Genomic DNA, 16,381 nt, shown 5'->3' with positions numbered 1-16,381 from the left:
AAAGTGCTTTTTAATAGTGAATCCTAGAGTGGATTGAGACTAATGCAATTATGTAGCTAGGGACGGATAATGAGCTAGCAAACATGAGACCTAAATTTAATTTTTTAATCTCAACGTTAATCTTAAATGTCATAAACATTTATTTGTATACACTTCAGTGCAATATAGCACAATGTCAAAATCTTGAAAATAGTATCTTGAAACAAACAGTTGTAATGATTGCATTATAGGGATCAGCATTAAAATAAAAAAGAAGTGATCTTTTCTAAAATGAATTATTTTGTTGTAAAAAATGTCTAGTAAATGTCTCTGTGTGTGTTTCAGAAATACTGTAGTCTAGTAACTGTATCTTCTGATTTTGTTTTCAGACCCTACACATATCTGCCATATTGGACACAGAACCAGAAATGGATGAGCATTTTGTTTGCACCTTGTTTAATCCAACTGGAGGTGCTAGACTAGGGGCACGTTTTCAAACCCTGATAACAGTTTTGCAAAACCAGGCCCCTCTGGGGCTATTCAATATTTCTGCAGTCGTGAATAGGTATAGTTCTTTATAAGGAAATTGTCACTCCTGAAGCTATGTAAGAAATATCTTTTGACATAAAATGCAGAAGGAAATTGGTCTCTTACTGTCTTAAAGGCAACTTTTAAAATGAGCTGTGACAGATTCAGAGAGTCCACATGCCCTCTAATGTAACAAGGAGTATCAAAAGCCTAATCATGTCCTACATATATATAATGGTGTTAATAGAATTCTTATTTTCTCAGAATTCACAGTTTAAGGTAAAGGCTTGCGCTATTTTGTATTTTCAATAATAAAAAAGGAGAAATAGTATAAATTGTATTTAGCTGCTCAAGTCAAATGAATGATTTTTCAAACATGTATTAATGTGACTGTAGTTTTAAAATTTCCTCTGTATGCTGATGAATATTTTTTTAAATCTTAGAAATATTCCAATATTTCTAGTTTTTTAATCTGATAAACCTAAATTAATAAATAACCTCTTTATTGATATACTTTTATTAATATGTTAAGAATTTCTTGATTCATTTTTTTCATAAAATATTCTTAGTTCATGTGAAACTTATGAATGACAAAGCTTTATTGTTTTGTAGACTATGTACTATGAAGTTACTGAAGTTAACTGACTCTCAGTATCAGATTGTAGCACTTTAAAAAATCTTCATAATTGAATATTTTTGAAGTAGAATCTAGTCTTCTTGCTGTGTAAAATTGCAGATGGATCTTACCTTGTCTGGTGTAAATTTAAAGTGTATTAAATATATGCTAGCAATGTGATATATACATTTAATATGCAGAAATTATGTTCTTTTTCTGCTCTCTGCAATCCATTTGTTTTTTTTTTTAGAGCCACCTCTGTAGACATTGAAGAAGCCAACAGCACTGTTTATTTAAAGGTGTCACGTACTAATGGCATTGATTTAGCTGTCAGTGTGGAGTGGGAGACAATATCTGAAACAGCTTTTGGCATGAGTATGTGTAGTTGCTTATAAGAATAAAATTGTATAACCAACAAAAATTGTATGCATGAGATTTACATTTTTCTCCATAAATTGTGTCTTATGGATCTATTGAAAGTGGAGAACAGATATCTAATTTGTTTATTGCACCCAGAAATATTTATTGAGAGCCTATCATGTACCAGCCATAATACTGAACTAATGGAGCTTAGAATTTAGGGAGAGACAGAAATAAATCAAATAAACAAAAATCAGTGAATAGTTTAAACTATAAAAATGTTTTAAAGGGGGAGTTCTAAGTGTTATGAAAACATAAGGGAATGTGTCAAAGGGCTACTAGTGTTTGAACTAAGACTGAATGATGAGTAGGGCTTGATTATGCAAAGTCCTAAGTTGGAGGAACATGGAGGATAATGTGGGGAGTTACTGAGACAGAAGTCTGGTTGCGTTAAAAAGCATGTAAGTGAAGAAATGAAGAAGAGTGGACAATTGGGTTTAGAAATAAGGGAGGGCAATAAATTTGGAGAGCTGCATATAAGAGTAGATATTCAAGAACTCAAAGACTATGTTACATATATACTGTAGTCTTTTTTGTCAGGTTAATGGAAAGTCTCTGTGTGGCTTTGGCACTGGGGAGGACTACCATGTGTGTATGTGGGGTGGTATAATCATGTGTGCATTTCGAAGATACATTCTCAGTGCCATGTAAAGAATGGATTGGCAGATAAGAAAAGAGACGATGAAAGAAGACAAACAAAGAGGCAATAGGTGATGGTAGCTTGGATTAGGTGATGGGTTGGATATGAAGGAGGTACCAGAGATGACTCCTAGATTCCCAGCTTCTGCAGGTGGATGGAGAGTCATGTCATTAAGAACAGGATTCCTGCATAAGGACTGGGTGTATTTGGTGAGGGGAGTAAAATACATGACATTTAACTCATTTTGAATTTGAGTTACTTTTGAGAAGACATGTGTATACACTCAAAGGAAGGTGTGTTCTGCGGAGTTAAGTTTGAGAACTTTAGCTGTGTATGGTATTTAAAGTCATGGAAATTGGTGTGAAAATTTGGGATGAGAGACTGTAGATAGAAAAGGAAAGAGGATCCAGACTGAGCACTAAGTCTCCCTTTGAATTTCTAGGATAGGAGAATGACATAGCAAAGCACAATTAGAAGATCTGGTGAGAAACCCCAGGAAATATGGGATTACAGATAGCAACAGAGGAGAATTTTAGGAAGGAGGGAGTGGTGAACTGTCAATTCCTGGTTAGAATTTCAGTAAGATGAGATGCAAAAATACCCATTGTAGTTAGCAATATAGAAGACATAAAATAGCAAGAGCTGTTTGTAGAGAGAGATGGGAACTGAATAACATTTTGAATGGAGGTGAAGGAATGGAGACCTCAAATATATGCAGCCAGTTCAAGAGATTTAGCTGAGGAGGTAGTACCTAATGAAGGTGGTGATATATAGGATTCAGGGTTGTTTTTTTGTTTATTTGTTTAGTTTGGAGAGGAGCATGTTTACACTCTGATGGAAAAGACCTCACTGGTAGAGAAAGACAGAAAGAAGAGAGATGGGACGATTAATAGTGGTACGATTGCCTAGAAGGCAGGAATAGATAGGATATAAAAAAGAAAGATGACAGTTTCTAATTCTCATTATTGTTTGGGCCTTGCATGTATGTTTTGTAAGTACCTGTGAAAAAGTGTATGTTAGAGATTCTTAAATGTCAGCATTGTTTATTTTTCATTCACCATCTTTCTGTATTAGGGAAGAATTTGGCCTTATGGTCAGGACCTTAATGTAAAACATTCAGATTCTTAATGCAAAAGCTGTAGCATACCTTTAAAAGGTGGCAAAATAGGGATTTAAAATACTGGGTTTCTAGGAAAAGGAAATTACTAATGGATAATACATATAAGGCATTGACACTACAACTTCTTGAACTGGTAATGTAAAAATGATCAGTGAAATACAAGAAGCCTAGATTTCTTTTTTTTTTAATTTTTTATTAAGGTATGATTGATATACACTCTTATGAAGGTTTCATGTGAAAAAACAATGTGGTTACTACATTTATCCCTATTATCAAGTCCCCACCGATACCCCAGTGCAGTCACTGTCCATCAGTGCAGCAAGTTGCCAGAGATCCACTATGTGCCTTCTCTGTGATACACTGTTCTCCCCGTGATCCCCCACACCATGTGCACTAAACATAATACCCCTCAGTCCCCTTCTCCCTCCCTCTGCACCCGCCCTCCCACACCCCTCCCCTTTGGTAACCACTTGTTCATTCTTGGAGTCTCTGAGTCTGCTACCATTTTGTTCCTTCAGTTTTGCTTCATTGTTATACTCCACAAATGAGGGAAATCATTTGGCATTTGTCTTTCTCCGCCTGAAGAAGCCTAGATTTCAACCTGGATGTTTATTTGTTCATGTTGTACCATGTTCCCACCATTGACTAAAATTTAAAAAGGAAATACTTTCTTTAGGCAAATGCATGATAATAAAAAAATTTATTCTTCATTAGCTAGGGATTTTTTTGTTTGTGTCTTCATTTAATTGTAGTACAGAATTTTAGGACAGGTACCTGTTGCAGCATGTTGATGAAAGCTTGACAGGCATTTGAAGTAGGTGAATCCGCTTTGGCATTCTTAAAATATATAACACATAAACTGAGAAAGCATTGGAGGGGCATGTTTCAAATGAATAGTGTCAGTTTTTGAAACCTAATATTTAGCATGTTTCTATAAATCTGTGTATTTAAAAATATCTCAGTTATGTTTTCATCATCTTTATGAAAGTTGATAAAGATCACATTGGACATATTTTCCTTCAAAATATACATTTAGTGTTTCGAATACACTTTGGAAAAGTCTGTGTGTTAAGAGGAGAATTTCAACAAATTTTGTTCTTTTAAAAATAGTTATCTTAGTTTTAAGTTCTCTGGCTCATCTGTTCCCTCTTCCACACACCCATCATGGAATGATCTTTCTTTCTGGTAACAAATTTACTCGTCTTGCTGTTTTAACAATGAACTCAGAATAGATGAAGTTTAGAAGGGCTTATACACTAGCAAATCTTGATTTATGTTTTTCAGGGGGAGTGGATGTTGTGTTTTCCATCTTTCAAAGTTTTTTGGATGCATCTCCTTCTGGCTGGTGTTTCTTTACTTTGGAAGATTCAGTATATGGTGTAATGTTAAGAAAACTGTCTTCTACTCTTTATCGGTGGCAAGGGATTTTCATTCCACTCGAGGTAAATGTCACTTATTTTACAGTGCACAAAATAAAATGTACGTGTAAATTTTGGATGACTCATAAATTACTGTTTTTTATTCATTATTTCCTAGGATTTAAATATACAGAATCCTAAAACTTGTGAGGCCTTTAATATTGGTCTTTCCCCCTATTTTGTGATTACTCATGAAGGAAGAAATGAAGAAAAGTCTTCTGTTAACAGTGTGTATACATTCACATCTGGCTTCAAATTATTCCTGGTAAAAAAACCTTTTTTTTTTTTGTATATTGCTTATTTAAAAGAAAAATCAGATTTGTAAGAGTGATATAAATGGAAGATAATGTATGTTTTGTTTAGTTAAAATGGGCTTTTTGCAAGTTATACATATTTTAGTAAGGGTCTTAATCCAGGGATAATTTGTCAGTCTTGAAATGACACCTAGGTATTCATACCTAGGGATCAGAATGATTTTTCAAGTTTTGAACTTTAAATACTAAATCATACTATTACTGTATTCAGAGGCTTTTCTAGTTAAATTCTCCTTTAAATTTTTATTTCCACTATTCTGTCTTCCTTGCAGGTACAAACAATCATTATTTCTGAAAGTTCTCAAGTAAGATACTTTACTTCAGAAAGTGAACATTATTTAATTGTTGCAAGTCAGAGAGATGATTCTGAATTAACCCAGGTTTGACTCTTTTAAAATGAATTTTTCTTTTCTATAGTATAACTGAACCTCATCAGAGATACAGTCTCTAAGAGTATTATTAAAAAATCCCATAATTTGATTGTGGGAGAGTAGTGAAGTAGAATATAGGTATTGATTAGTTGCAGTTAATTTTTAAACAATGGAGTTATGAATATTATAGTGTCTTCAAGAGCTAGAGCAAATGTAATAAGCATCAGCTTTTAATTAAAATTTAATTGAGTTGGAAAACATTTTGGAGAAAAATAACAACTGGACAGATGGTATCGCTGAAAGTTCATGATTCACATTGCCAAATGGGCCCTCAACATCACCCCAGAAATCCCACGTTTCCCTAGTAAACTACATCTCATAATCCTAATAATGCTTATTTGATAATTACTGTCATTCACTGGGCTTCCACACCTGTTTCTCACCTCGTCACTTCCAGCTAATGACTTTGCTGAAATGAAAGCTACTGAAAGGAGATTACTCAGAAACCCTGTTGGAACCCAGTCTTAGACCCCTGTCCTGTTACAATGGAGGAGGTGTTCCCTCTGTAAAAGCCCAGCTCCTCTTGCCTTCATAAGGGTTGGTTATTCTCTCTATGCCTGGCCTCGCTAGCCTTTCCCTGTCTGTCGGATTATTACAGTCAGCATAAGTGCAGGATCTCTGAGCTTCAAAGAAGTTTCTACCCTGATTTCATCTCCTCCTTCCTGTTTCATTTCTTTTCTTCCCTTTATAGTAAGACACCTTGCATTGTCTTTACCTGCTCATTGCCACTGATCACACTTGTGATGCAAATGCAGTGGATTTTTTTCTGCTATCATTAGCATATGACAGTCACTTGATCCTCAAATTTAAACCATCTCAAATTTTGATTTCTAAGATATCAAATGGATTTCCCGTTTATCTTTCTGTGCCCATCCCTTTTAGTCTCCATTGCCAGTTCCTCCTCCCTTTTCTGAACTTAGATATTTTGGAGAGTATTGTTCAGTTTTAGCTCAAATTTCTCTTTTCTTTCTCTTTACTCATTCTAAGTACCCATCCTATGACTTTAAGTATCAGCTATAGGCTGTCTTCCAAATTTATCAGTAGCCTTTTCTCTGTATACCAGACTTAACTATCTAACTGCCTATTGACATCTTCACTTAACTGTATTTCTGGTGCCTAAGAGTTAACATATCCCAAACCGAACTCTGATTTTCTCTGTGAAGCTTGTTGCAATGAAACTTGCTTGCTTTCTTGGGAAATAACAACCTCATGAATTCAGTTGCTCAAAATAGAATTCTGGGATGTTACTCTTTTTATTCACCCCCATCTAATCTATTATTAAATGTTTCTGATGATATGTCCCAATAATATTTTGAGTACAGACATGTTTTTCCGACTCTGCTCCTCCCTCCCCAGTCCAGCTCTGCCACGTTTCTCTCTCACATTGTCAGCCTCCTTGCTGGTCTCTGAGCTACCGCTCTGACTCCCCAGGTCCATTCTCCATCAGGAAGCTGGAGTTATCTTCTAAAATATTAAATTACTCATGTTATTCCTCATTTTAAAACCATCCGATGATTTCCAATTATACTTAGAACAAATTCTAAGTTATTTAATGTGGACTGTAAGTCGAATAACCTTAAAACCCTTATTTGCCCAGCATAGTACTAGATTATGCCTGTTATCCTGATATTCTTATTATTAATATTGTCCGTTTCATCCCTAAAGGATCCCTGTGATACATTTTATGGTCACCCTAATGAAAGGTACCTTATGCTCTCATCTTTCCAGTTCTACCTGTCTTTATTCCACAGCAATTTCAACTCCCTTCTTGTTGGACCAGTCTTTATTCAGCTTATGACAGACTTTCTGCCTTAGAAACTTTGCCATGGAGGTCTATTTCTCTAGTACATGCATAATTCTCTGTCACACCATCCCATTTGTTATCTTCAGGAGTTGTCTCAATGTAGTAATCATGTTTTGTTTAATTATTGATGTTTTTGTTGTTTGTCTTTTCCTATAGTTAGTAAGATCCATAAAGGGAGAAAGCCACTCTGTCCATCACTCCTAGCATAATGCTTGGCTCATATAAGGTCCCCCATTGTTGACTGAACAAATACAATTCTTTTGAAATTGATCATATTGTATAATACACCAGGTAGCTTTGAGATTTTCATTTCATTTTAATATATGGACATTCACCCTAAAACTTTGTGTGCATTGATATCTTTAGGACTAAAAGGTTTAGGTGTTTCTTTTTATATTCTGTTGCTTGAGCAGTGGATATAGAATGATATGACAGAATCAGAAAGTTTCTTGTATAGTTCTAAGTTTTTCATATTTAAATTAATTCTCTCTTGTTTTTGGATTTCCCTTTCTCTTGCTGTCACTGACCCCTGCCCAGATATATATCTGAAGTGAGTTTATTTTCTAATAACTTCTCTTTCACTTGTTCTATGTGTGTGATCATGTACACACACACACACACACACACACACACAAAATAAATAAATAAAAGAAAGAAAAAAGAAGGAGAAAAGCCAGAGAACATCAGTTTTCTATTTTCTTATTTAGAAAAGTATCCTCCTAACTAAATAAAGGGTCCAGGAGAGTAAGCATATGATACTGGTTAGTTTTCACAAGTGCTCAGTGCTTAGCATGAAGGATTTTGTATTTGAACATCCCCTCCAGGTTTTCAGATGGAGTGGAGGAAGCTTTGTGTCGCACCAGACACTCCCCGTCCGAGGCGTGCTGAGCGCGGCCTTGTTCGCCAGAGGAGGCTCTGTGTTCTTAGCCATTTCCCAGGCGAATGCCAGGCCAAATGCCCTTTTACTCAGGTGGTCTGGCAGTGAATTTATTAACTTTCAAGAAGTGCTGATCAGTGGGACAACGCAAGTCGAGGCCTTGGCTTCAGGCGATGATATTTACTTAATTTTTGCCAAAACTATCTTTCTAGGTAAGAAAATTGAGTGTTTGTAATAAATACATTATAACTATCAGAATTATCTAGCATTCATATAGTATATTCTGTATGAAAATACTCTTGTAATAATTGTTTAGCTAATCCTTAGAATGTTTCTTGATGAATAAGTATTGACTGTTAAGCACAAATGAATTTGGGGGATGGAATTTAAGGGTTATGTGCATAATCTTTAGATTATGAACACTACTTGTAGTTATATTAAAACAAAATTGGGGATAGGTGAATAAAGTGGAAAAAATGTATGAAGATCTTACATCCAAAATGCAAACAGGTAGCTTTTTTTTTTTAAAGAGGTAACTTTTTATATAACTTTTTATACTTGAGATGCCACATGGATAATTTATAGTAGTAATAAACAGTGCTTAGCAATTTTTGATAAGACTGTTTCAAAATGTTCTCTGAACATGAGTATATGCTTTCTTCTGCTTAGTGGAACTTTCATAGATAAAATTGCAGTATTCCTGAAAAAATAAAACATTTGTCACTATTTTTGGTGTAGTATCCAGATCCTGACTAGTGGCTAACCATGTATATACTTCATATAGAAATGCAAGAAGACTTTCTGAAGTGTTTCCTGTAAAGTTGTAGTCTTGTTAAATTAAATGAATTCTGAGGAATGGCCTACCAAGTTTGCTTTTTAATTAAATTTGTTAACATTATGACTTTGTCATTTTTTTCCTGTAGCTTTTACCTTCAGATTTGACTCTTATTCCATTATTATAGGAGATCAGAATTCAACTGATATATTCATCTGGGAGACAGGACAGCCTTCTTTCAGATATTTTCAGTCCCTGGGATTTGCTACCGTTCATAGAATCCACTCCTTCACACCATCATCAGGAATTGGTAACGATTTTTAAACCGCTAACTAATCCTAAAGGCAGCATGGAAAGCTAGAATGATCTTATTGCATTAGTGGTAGTTTCACATTGCTGGACACTGGGTATTTTAATAAGGATGTCAAGTCAAAATCTTTACAATAGTATTTCCAGAAATCCTAGACTTTCCAAAGGACTGGTACTTTAAAATGGGCATTGTGCTTGAGCAGGGTCAGAATGACTAAAATACAGGGTTAAATATTAGTGAAGAATAAAAAAGATAATATATTTCTTTTGTCTAGAGAAAAAATGAGTGACATTACATATATATTTTTAAGTATGCAAGTATTTATAAGGAGAGAGCAACTATCTGCTTTGAAGAATTTTAAAAGCCCAAGAACGGCTGTGAGAAGTGTGCCGTCCTTGCTCCCTCACTCGGCCTTCCGCAGCCTGGACCCTCCTTGGCCCTCTGCACTTGAATCTGTACATCAGAAACATAAGCAGTATTTTTAATCGTAGTGGTTTCCACAACAAAGTCTGTTAGTGAGACCCAAGGGACTAATGCTGTGTGGAGGCTCTAGGGTTGTTTGAGGATAGGTAAGGAATCACTTGGGCAGACCATTTATTAAATAGACATTATATGTAAATCATCTCTTAAAGTTATGAAGAATTCCTGTCTTCAAAGGTTTAATGTTTGCTTGGGAAGCAGGAAAGAATATTAAGATCATAATTCGAGGTAGAGTATCAATCCTATTTGCTGTGTTAGTGGTAGAATTGGAGTGGGTAAGAGATCTCTGACAGGAGCCGTGAGAACACTGTTGGTGGGCGGACAGTCTGAGTGAAAGAGAAAAGCTAGAGAGCCTGTGGCATTGAGGGCACAGTGAGCAGACAAGAGTGGTGGGGACAGAATTTGACTCCGTCCTCCTCAGTCCTGCATCCACACAACATTCTCCCACCTGGACTGTCCCATCATTGTCTGGCCTCTCCACCGGGTTTACCCTGCTGTCAGTGTCCTGTGTCTGCCTGTGTCCTGCACGTCCTCTTCTTAAATAACTTCCATGTGTCAACCTCTCATGGGCCTTCAGTCTGTGACGTTATCCTGTGATTATACAACTCCATGACTTTCTTATCATTCTCAGCAGTTTACTGAATGAAGTATGTATCTTTCCTCATGTATTTGTTTAGTTTTTGTCTACTTGTCCTTTAATTTTGTGCCTTCATCATTTTTACTTCCCTTATACCTCAGGTTTTCAAGTGGACTAACTGTATCTACTTGAGTCACTTATTATAATTCAAAATAGTTACCTAATGAATGTTTTTAAGGATGACAAGTGCTGCCTGAATGGGCTGTTCATTGAAGTTACAGAATTCCCTTCAAAGATATTTTTAAAAAATAGAATAGGCAACCTTTCTAAAAGAATTTTTGAAAAATTCTGCCAGAGGCTTATTAAGGGACCCATTGTGAGTTCTCTCTGTTGCTTTTGTTTCTGTGACTTGAGGTTGTAGAAGTATGAAAAGATTATAAGCAAGTATTTAGAGTGGCTTATTATAGATCACCTGAAAGCTGGAATTATGCACTAAATAATATTCAAGGACTTTCTTATTTGGAACATGTCAAATATTTTATTAAAAGTATTAGAGTGGAGCGATCACTATGAGGATTACATATTTATTCCAGTTAATGACTTGACAGAGATTATTGGGTGGGGACTGAATTCTTTAAATGGAAGAGGGAGAATGAACGTGACATAGACTGCAAGGGCACACTTCTCACCTTCCCCCTTCCCTTCTCTCCTTTATTATTTCATAGATGTTTTTAGTGCCAGTTAACTTGCCATGCACAGTGGTAGACCCTGAGGCAACAAGAGTAAGCAGAGTTAGATTTAATCCCTGTCCTGAAGAAGTTTGAATGTATTAGGGAAGAGAGGCATTACATATAATCGCACAAGTTGGTTTTTAGCGACAAGCAGATAACTGCTCTGAGAGAATAAGTATTCTTGTAACACAGGATGGAGAGGACTTGACCTGGTCTGTGGGATGCCCGGAAAGCTTCCTTAGGAAGAGTCATGTAATTGTGAACTGTGAGATCAATAGAGGCTAATGAGGCCCAAGGGAACAACATACGCAGTGGTCAGAGGGTGGCTGTGAGCATGTGCTTTTGGAAGGACCATCAGGAGTCCAGTGTGTCAGTGAGGGACGGGTGGCACAAGGTCTGGCGGGTGATGTTATCAGACCAGGTGGGGAGGTAAAGGGCTATTGTCTCTATCCTGAAAGTATTGGAGTACCTTTTATGAGAATGTGATGAGGAGATGGAGAAATAGAGAAGTGGAGGGAGAGAGACAGAGACTCTGTGTGAGTGTGTCTATGTTTGTGTGTGTGTGTGTGTGTGTGTGTGTGTGTGTGCATGATTGTGTTTAAAAAAGGAAGCCTTGACTGCTGTGGGGACAAAAACATAGATGCTAGGAAGAGACAATGTCTGAACACAAGGTGGGGCTTGTCTTCATGGTCGGATGGTAGTCTGTCAGCCGTTACAGTGATCACTGGGGGGAAGACCTGGCTTTAGAGGGCAGAGATAATGAGATTGGTTGGGATAATTTGAGATGTCTTTGAGTCATCCATGTACAGATACTGAGTAAGTGTAACTGGTTGGAGGTTCATATGTGCAGAAGGTCATTTTACTTCAGGAAGAGATGAAATTATCTAGAGAGAGAGTGTGACTGTGAGAACAGGAGTCCTCGAAGCAAGCCTCTCTGAATTCCACTTTTTAAAGGGCAAGTGAAGGAGAATATATGGACAGAAGAGTGAGGAAATACGGTATTCTCAGCTAATGCTACAGCTTGCTGAATGTTTATTATGTCCCAGGTCCTGTTCTAGTCTTTTACTTTATTATCTCATTTAATCCTCAAAGCTCTCTGTGCTGTTGGAAAGTCGCTTACCTCTCCCTCCCTAGTCTCCTGACGCTCTTGGCTTTGCCAAAACTATCACCTTTGGAAATCATCACTTTTGGAAATCATGGGGATTAATTCAACACTCTCTTCACCCCCATTTAGTTACGATAAGAAGTCCTGGGGATAGCACCTCATCCTGTATGGTCTGTACATGCTCTAGACCATGCAAGTCCTATTTCCAGATCAACTGCTCAACTCTCACCTCACTCAGCTCCCAAAATCCTTCTGCAGTGCCCTTCTGGGGAGGTACACTGCATCTTAAGCTTTTTTCAGGTTTTTTTCTTTTATCTTCTGGCCCTGGAACTCAGCTCTCTCCTCAGGACACTGCCTCCCATGCAGACCCTCTGGCTATTCTCTCACTGGTTCCTTCTTTCCCCAGATCTCTCCACGTTACGAACGAAGGCTTGCTCTAACGCTTAGCCCTTGAACTTATCTTCATCTACACTTACTCCTTAAGTAAGTTGCCTTTCTTTGGGATACTTCTTTCTCTTTACAGTTTTGCTAACTGGAAGAGAATTCTATAATCAGTACTAGTTAAATCCTGTTGCCCCAGAGTAGATATTTAGGGTTTTTTTCTTTATAAATTTCTTGGCCCAGTTTCATGATCTTGACCAGCACAGATGTCTGTTTTCTGAGGAAACGTGTTCTGCATACATATATGTAGATTTGGACCCCTACATTTCCTCCTCCAAATGTCTATCTTTGTTGCTTTCTCATACTGATTAGATGGTGAGGAAGTGAATAGGGTATAGCTCCAAGGGATAAGGTGCATAATCAGTGATGTTCAGAAGACTTTATGGTTTGGGTTGAGACTGTAGAATCAGTTACTTCGGAGAGGTTAAGATCCGTCTGAGGAATTTCCTCTTCACTGAATATCTCCAGTTTTACAAAGCCTTATGGAAAAAATATAATTTTTAAAAGGCAAATTTACTAAGCACAACTCTTTTTGTGATCTTTACCTTTTATGTAACATTTACTAAACTGCAACAGAACTTAAATACCATAAGTAAACCTAATCAGCAGTTTTTGATACTTAAGAGTAAGGATATAGGATTTTTTCCATTGTAACCCATCAGGAAAATTTGAGAAGAGACTTATGGTTTCTGGTTCTGTATGCCATGTTAGTACCGAGTCATCTTAGTTGGTATCTTTATGTTCCAGGGTATTCTGCAAATATTGAAATGTGTACATGTCTCTCTAGGGGTTCTCACTTTTCTCCCTAGCTTTAAGTGTAAAGATTGCTTAGTGGTATATGCAACATAGTGAGTCCCTTTCTTCTCCTACTTTCTGTGAATAAGAACATGTGCTATTGCATTGAACTATTAAAAGCATGCTTTCCTACTAATATTTCAAAAAACATTGGCAGAATACCCTCCAAGATCATAAACTTGCTCACATTCTTTGGTCTAATTAACTACCTTTAAGAACTTATTAAGTGAAAATTATGAAAATGAAGAACTCTGTCTTTAGTTAATATTGAAAAATTAAAAAACAATAATAAACATCCAATGTAGAGAACTTATTAGGTATATTTTAAATCTCAGCCCTATAGGTCATCTATATATTTCAATTATAAATTTGAATGCTGTGTGGCAAGATATAAAACTGTATTTATGTATAAAAGATAATACTATAAATAAAGTGTCAAGCTTTTTAATTTAGTTTTTTTTCTATTTAGACTGTTTATAACTACATTAAATAGAAATTCATATGGATGGGGACTGGAAAGGAAAATATAAAAATGAAGCATTTAGTGGTGGGATTATGGGTATTTTTCACTTTAAAAAATATCCTACCATGATCTTGAGTGAATAAATACTGAGATGAATACAGAAGTGTCCAAAATCCACTTCGATTTAACCATCTAAATTTATTTTTTAGTACGTGAATTGTGAGTACATTGTCAGACTGGCCTGATCATTCCACAGCATTTAAAAATTATTATTTACATTTAATTTTTTCAGAAATTGAATCATATTTAGTCATTTCAGAAATCAAAATGGAACGTTGAGAGTTGGAAAGGTTTCGCTTTAGTACTGATGTGGGGCACATGTAAAGTGGCATTCATGTTTCCCTCTGGTTGCCTTTTCTTGCCTTGAAACAGTCCACATACTTCTTCTTGGCCAAGCTGTGTCTGCTCTTTACTGCTGGAATTCAGAGGTGAATCGGTTCTCTTTTATTCTGGAAGCACCTTCTGCTCATGATGCAGCTTCTGTTATAGTAAAGTCCCTTAATTCAAGCAAAAACTTAATTGTTCTGGCGGGAGCCACCTACTCACACATGTATGAGCTGGCCTACATCTCAATCCAGTCCGACTTCATTCTTAGGTAGGTTCAACATTTTATGCTGAATGTCTTTATGCTCACCGTGATTTTATGTGGCATCTAATTTCTAAGTTGTTATTTAGTGATCGATAAGTATACAAAATAAGAGCTATTTATGAACCAGAAATTTAGTTATTATCCATATTTCTAATATCTGTTCTACCAAGTTAATCAGTATTATATGAAAATTTTGGATTGAAATTTTATTTATGAAATGATGTGATTTTTTTCCAAACTTTTAATATAATCAGTGTTGTGAGTTTTGTGAGTAATCTACTGTCTGAAATTTGTTGTAGTTGACTTATTTTATATACTTCTTATGCTAGTTCAGGTGAACTGCTATTTGAACCTGGTGACAGAGAAGCTGTAATAGCAGTAAATATCCTTGATGATACAGTTCCAGAAGAAGACGAATCCTTTAGAGTTCAGCTTAAAAATCCCAAAGGAGGAGCAGAGATTGGTATTAATGGTTATGTAAAAATCATCATTCTGTCTAATGATGATGCCTATGGAGTTGTTGGATTTGCTCAGGTAAGGATCCTACACATAGAAGTAAAAGTAATGTTTTCACTGTATTTAAATACTAGCTGTTAGCAGCATTCCATGAGTCACATTTTGAGTATTTTAAGTCTCTCTCCCCTCCCTTTTCCTGTTTCTGTCCCCACTTTGCATTCTGAGGTGAATTCTACTGATGTCTTGAAATTTACAGTTTTCCACATGACCCCCTGGGTTCAACTTTGTCCTAAACCTTTTTTTGTACTGATTGTTCTTATAAAATTGCATTTAAAATGTTACTAGTTGGCCTTGGACCTGGAGTTCTGCTCTGCTGTGCGCCCTGTTTCCAGAGGGTAATGATGAAGCCAGTTCTAAATATACTGTACACCATGTCACACTCATCACCTGCACTTCCACACTTACATACTAGACCCATTTCAGGTGCTCAGCAGCCACATGTGGCTGGCAGCTACTTTGTAGGACAGTACTGCCCTAAGGCATGAGCTGTGGGCTCAGGGCTCCCAAGGAAGAAGAAAACCTCTGTCCTCACCAGGTATTCACGTGACTTATTTCCTCACTTTCTTCAGGTCTCTGCTGAAATGCTGCCTTACCAGACAGGCCGTCCCTGATAGAAAATTGCCACTCCCCACCGTCATGCTTTACTTATATCTTGTCTTGATCTTTATGGCACATAAAATGGCTCAGTCTGTCTTTTGTCAGTTTCTTTTTGCTAGAATTCAAGGCTATGAGAGCTGGGATTCTTCTTTGTTCACAGCTTTATTCCTGCACCTCAGAGCACACAAGAGATGCTTAGTATGACCCTGTCATTACCCAGGGGAGGAAATAGCACTCATGTGGCCTTCTCAGGATCTCATACAAATATGCAGGGCAGTGCTTGGGCCCCTGGGGCAAGAACAGATGTGCTCTGCCGCTCAATTTCATCTTCTTACCTTGAAGCCTTGCCGCAGATGGAGAGCACTTTCAGTTCTTCAGCTGTTTAAGCATGATAGACTTCTCTTTAAGAAGCTCCTTCCAGAATTGTTCTAGAGACATAAAGTGTCCAAAATCCACTTGGGTTTACATTTTCTTGTCTTTTTACTGTGGTAATCTGAAAAGAGACTCCCCCGTTAATTTTTCTTTGCCAATCATATCTTTGCCAATACATAGTCTTCTGGGTTCTTCCAATCTGTCCAGTAGAGTTCCTCAATACAGGCTTCTTGCTTTCTGGATTATCTCTTTCCAAATTAAGATTATTAGGTAATGAGAGTTCCTTGAATGTTTTCTGGCAGTTAAACTCATTTTGCTAATCTTTTTAAATAGAGGGCATAGATCCAGAGAGAGGCTTCTCTTTGAAGAGGCATTGTCTTTTGTGAACAAATTATATGCATATTTTAAAATCAAAACATTTTC

General features: G+C 36.6%; 1 protein-coding gene across 1 annotated transcript in view; it reads left to right on the top strand.

Annotated features, from left to right (window-relative positions):
• ADGRV1 (adhesion G protein-coupled receptor V1) overlaps positions 1 to 16,381 on the top strand; it is a 487,139-nt gene that overhangs the window by 106,410 nt on the left and 364,348 nt on the right. The window contains exons 43-51 of the mRNA XM_036925534.2: positions 369 to 544; positions 1,374 to 1,498; positions 4,588 to 4,745; positions 4,840 to 4,986; positions 5,308 to 5,415; positions 8,095 to 8,359; positions 9,110 to 9,232; positions 14,257 to 14,479; positions 14,803 to 15,007. Of these exons, the coding sequence (XP_036781429.2) occupies positions 369 to 544; positions 1,374 to 1,498; positions 4,588 to 4,745; positions 4,840 to 4,986; positions 5,308 to 5,415; positions 8,095 to 8,359; positions 9,110 to 9,232; positions 14,257 to 14,479; positions 14,803 to 15,007 (1,530 nt within the window). The remainder of the gene's footprint in view (positions 1 to 368; positions 545 to 1,373; positions 1,499 to 4,587; positions 4,746 to 4,839; positions 4,987 to 5,307; positions 5,416 to 8,094; positions 8,360 to 9,109; positions 9,233 to 14,256; positions 14,480 to 14,802; positions 15,008 to 16,381) is intronic.

This window comes from Manis pentadactyla, chromosome 2 (assembly GCF_030020395.1).
Source record: "Manis pentadactyla isolate mManPen7 chromosome 2, mManPen7.hap1, whole genome shotgun sequence".
In the NCBI taxonomy this organism is placed as follows: Eukaryota; Metazoa; Chordata; class Mammalia; order Pholidota; family Manidae; genus Manis; species Manis pentadactyla.
This window is presented reverse-complemented; position numbering and strand designations above follow the sequence as displayed.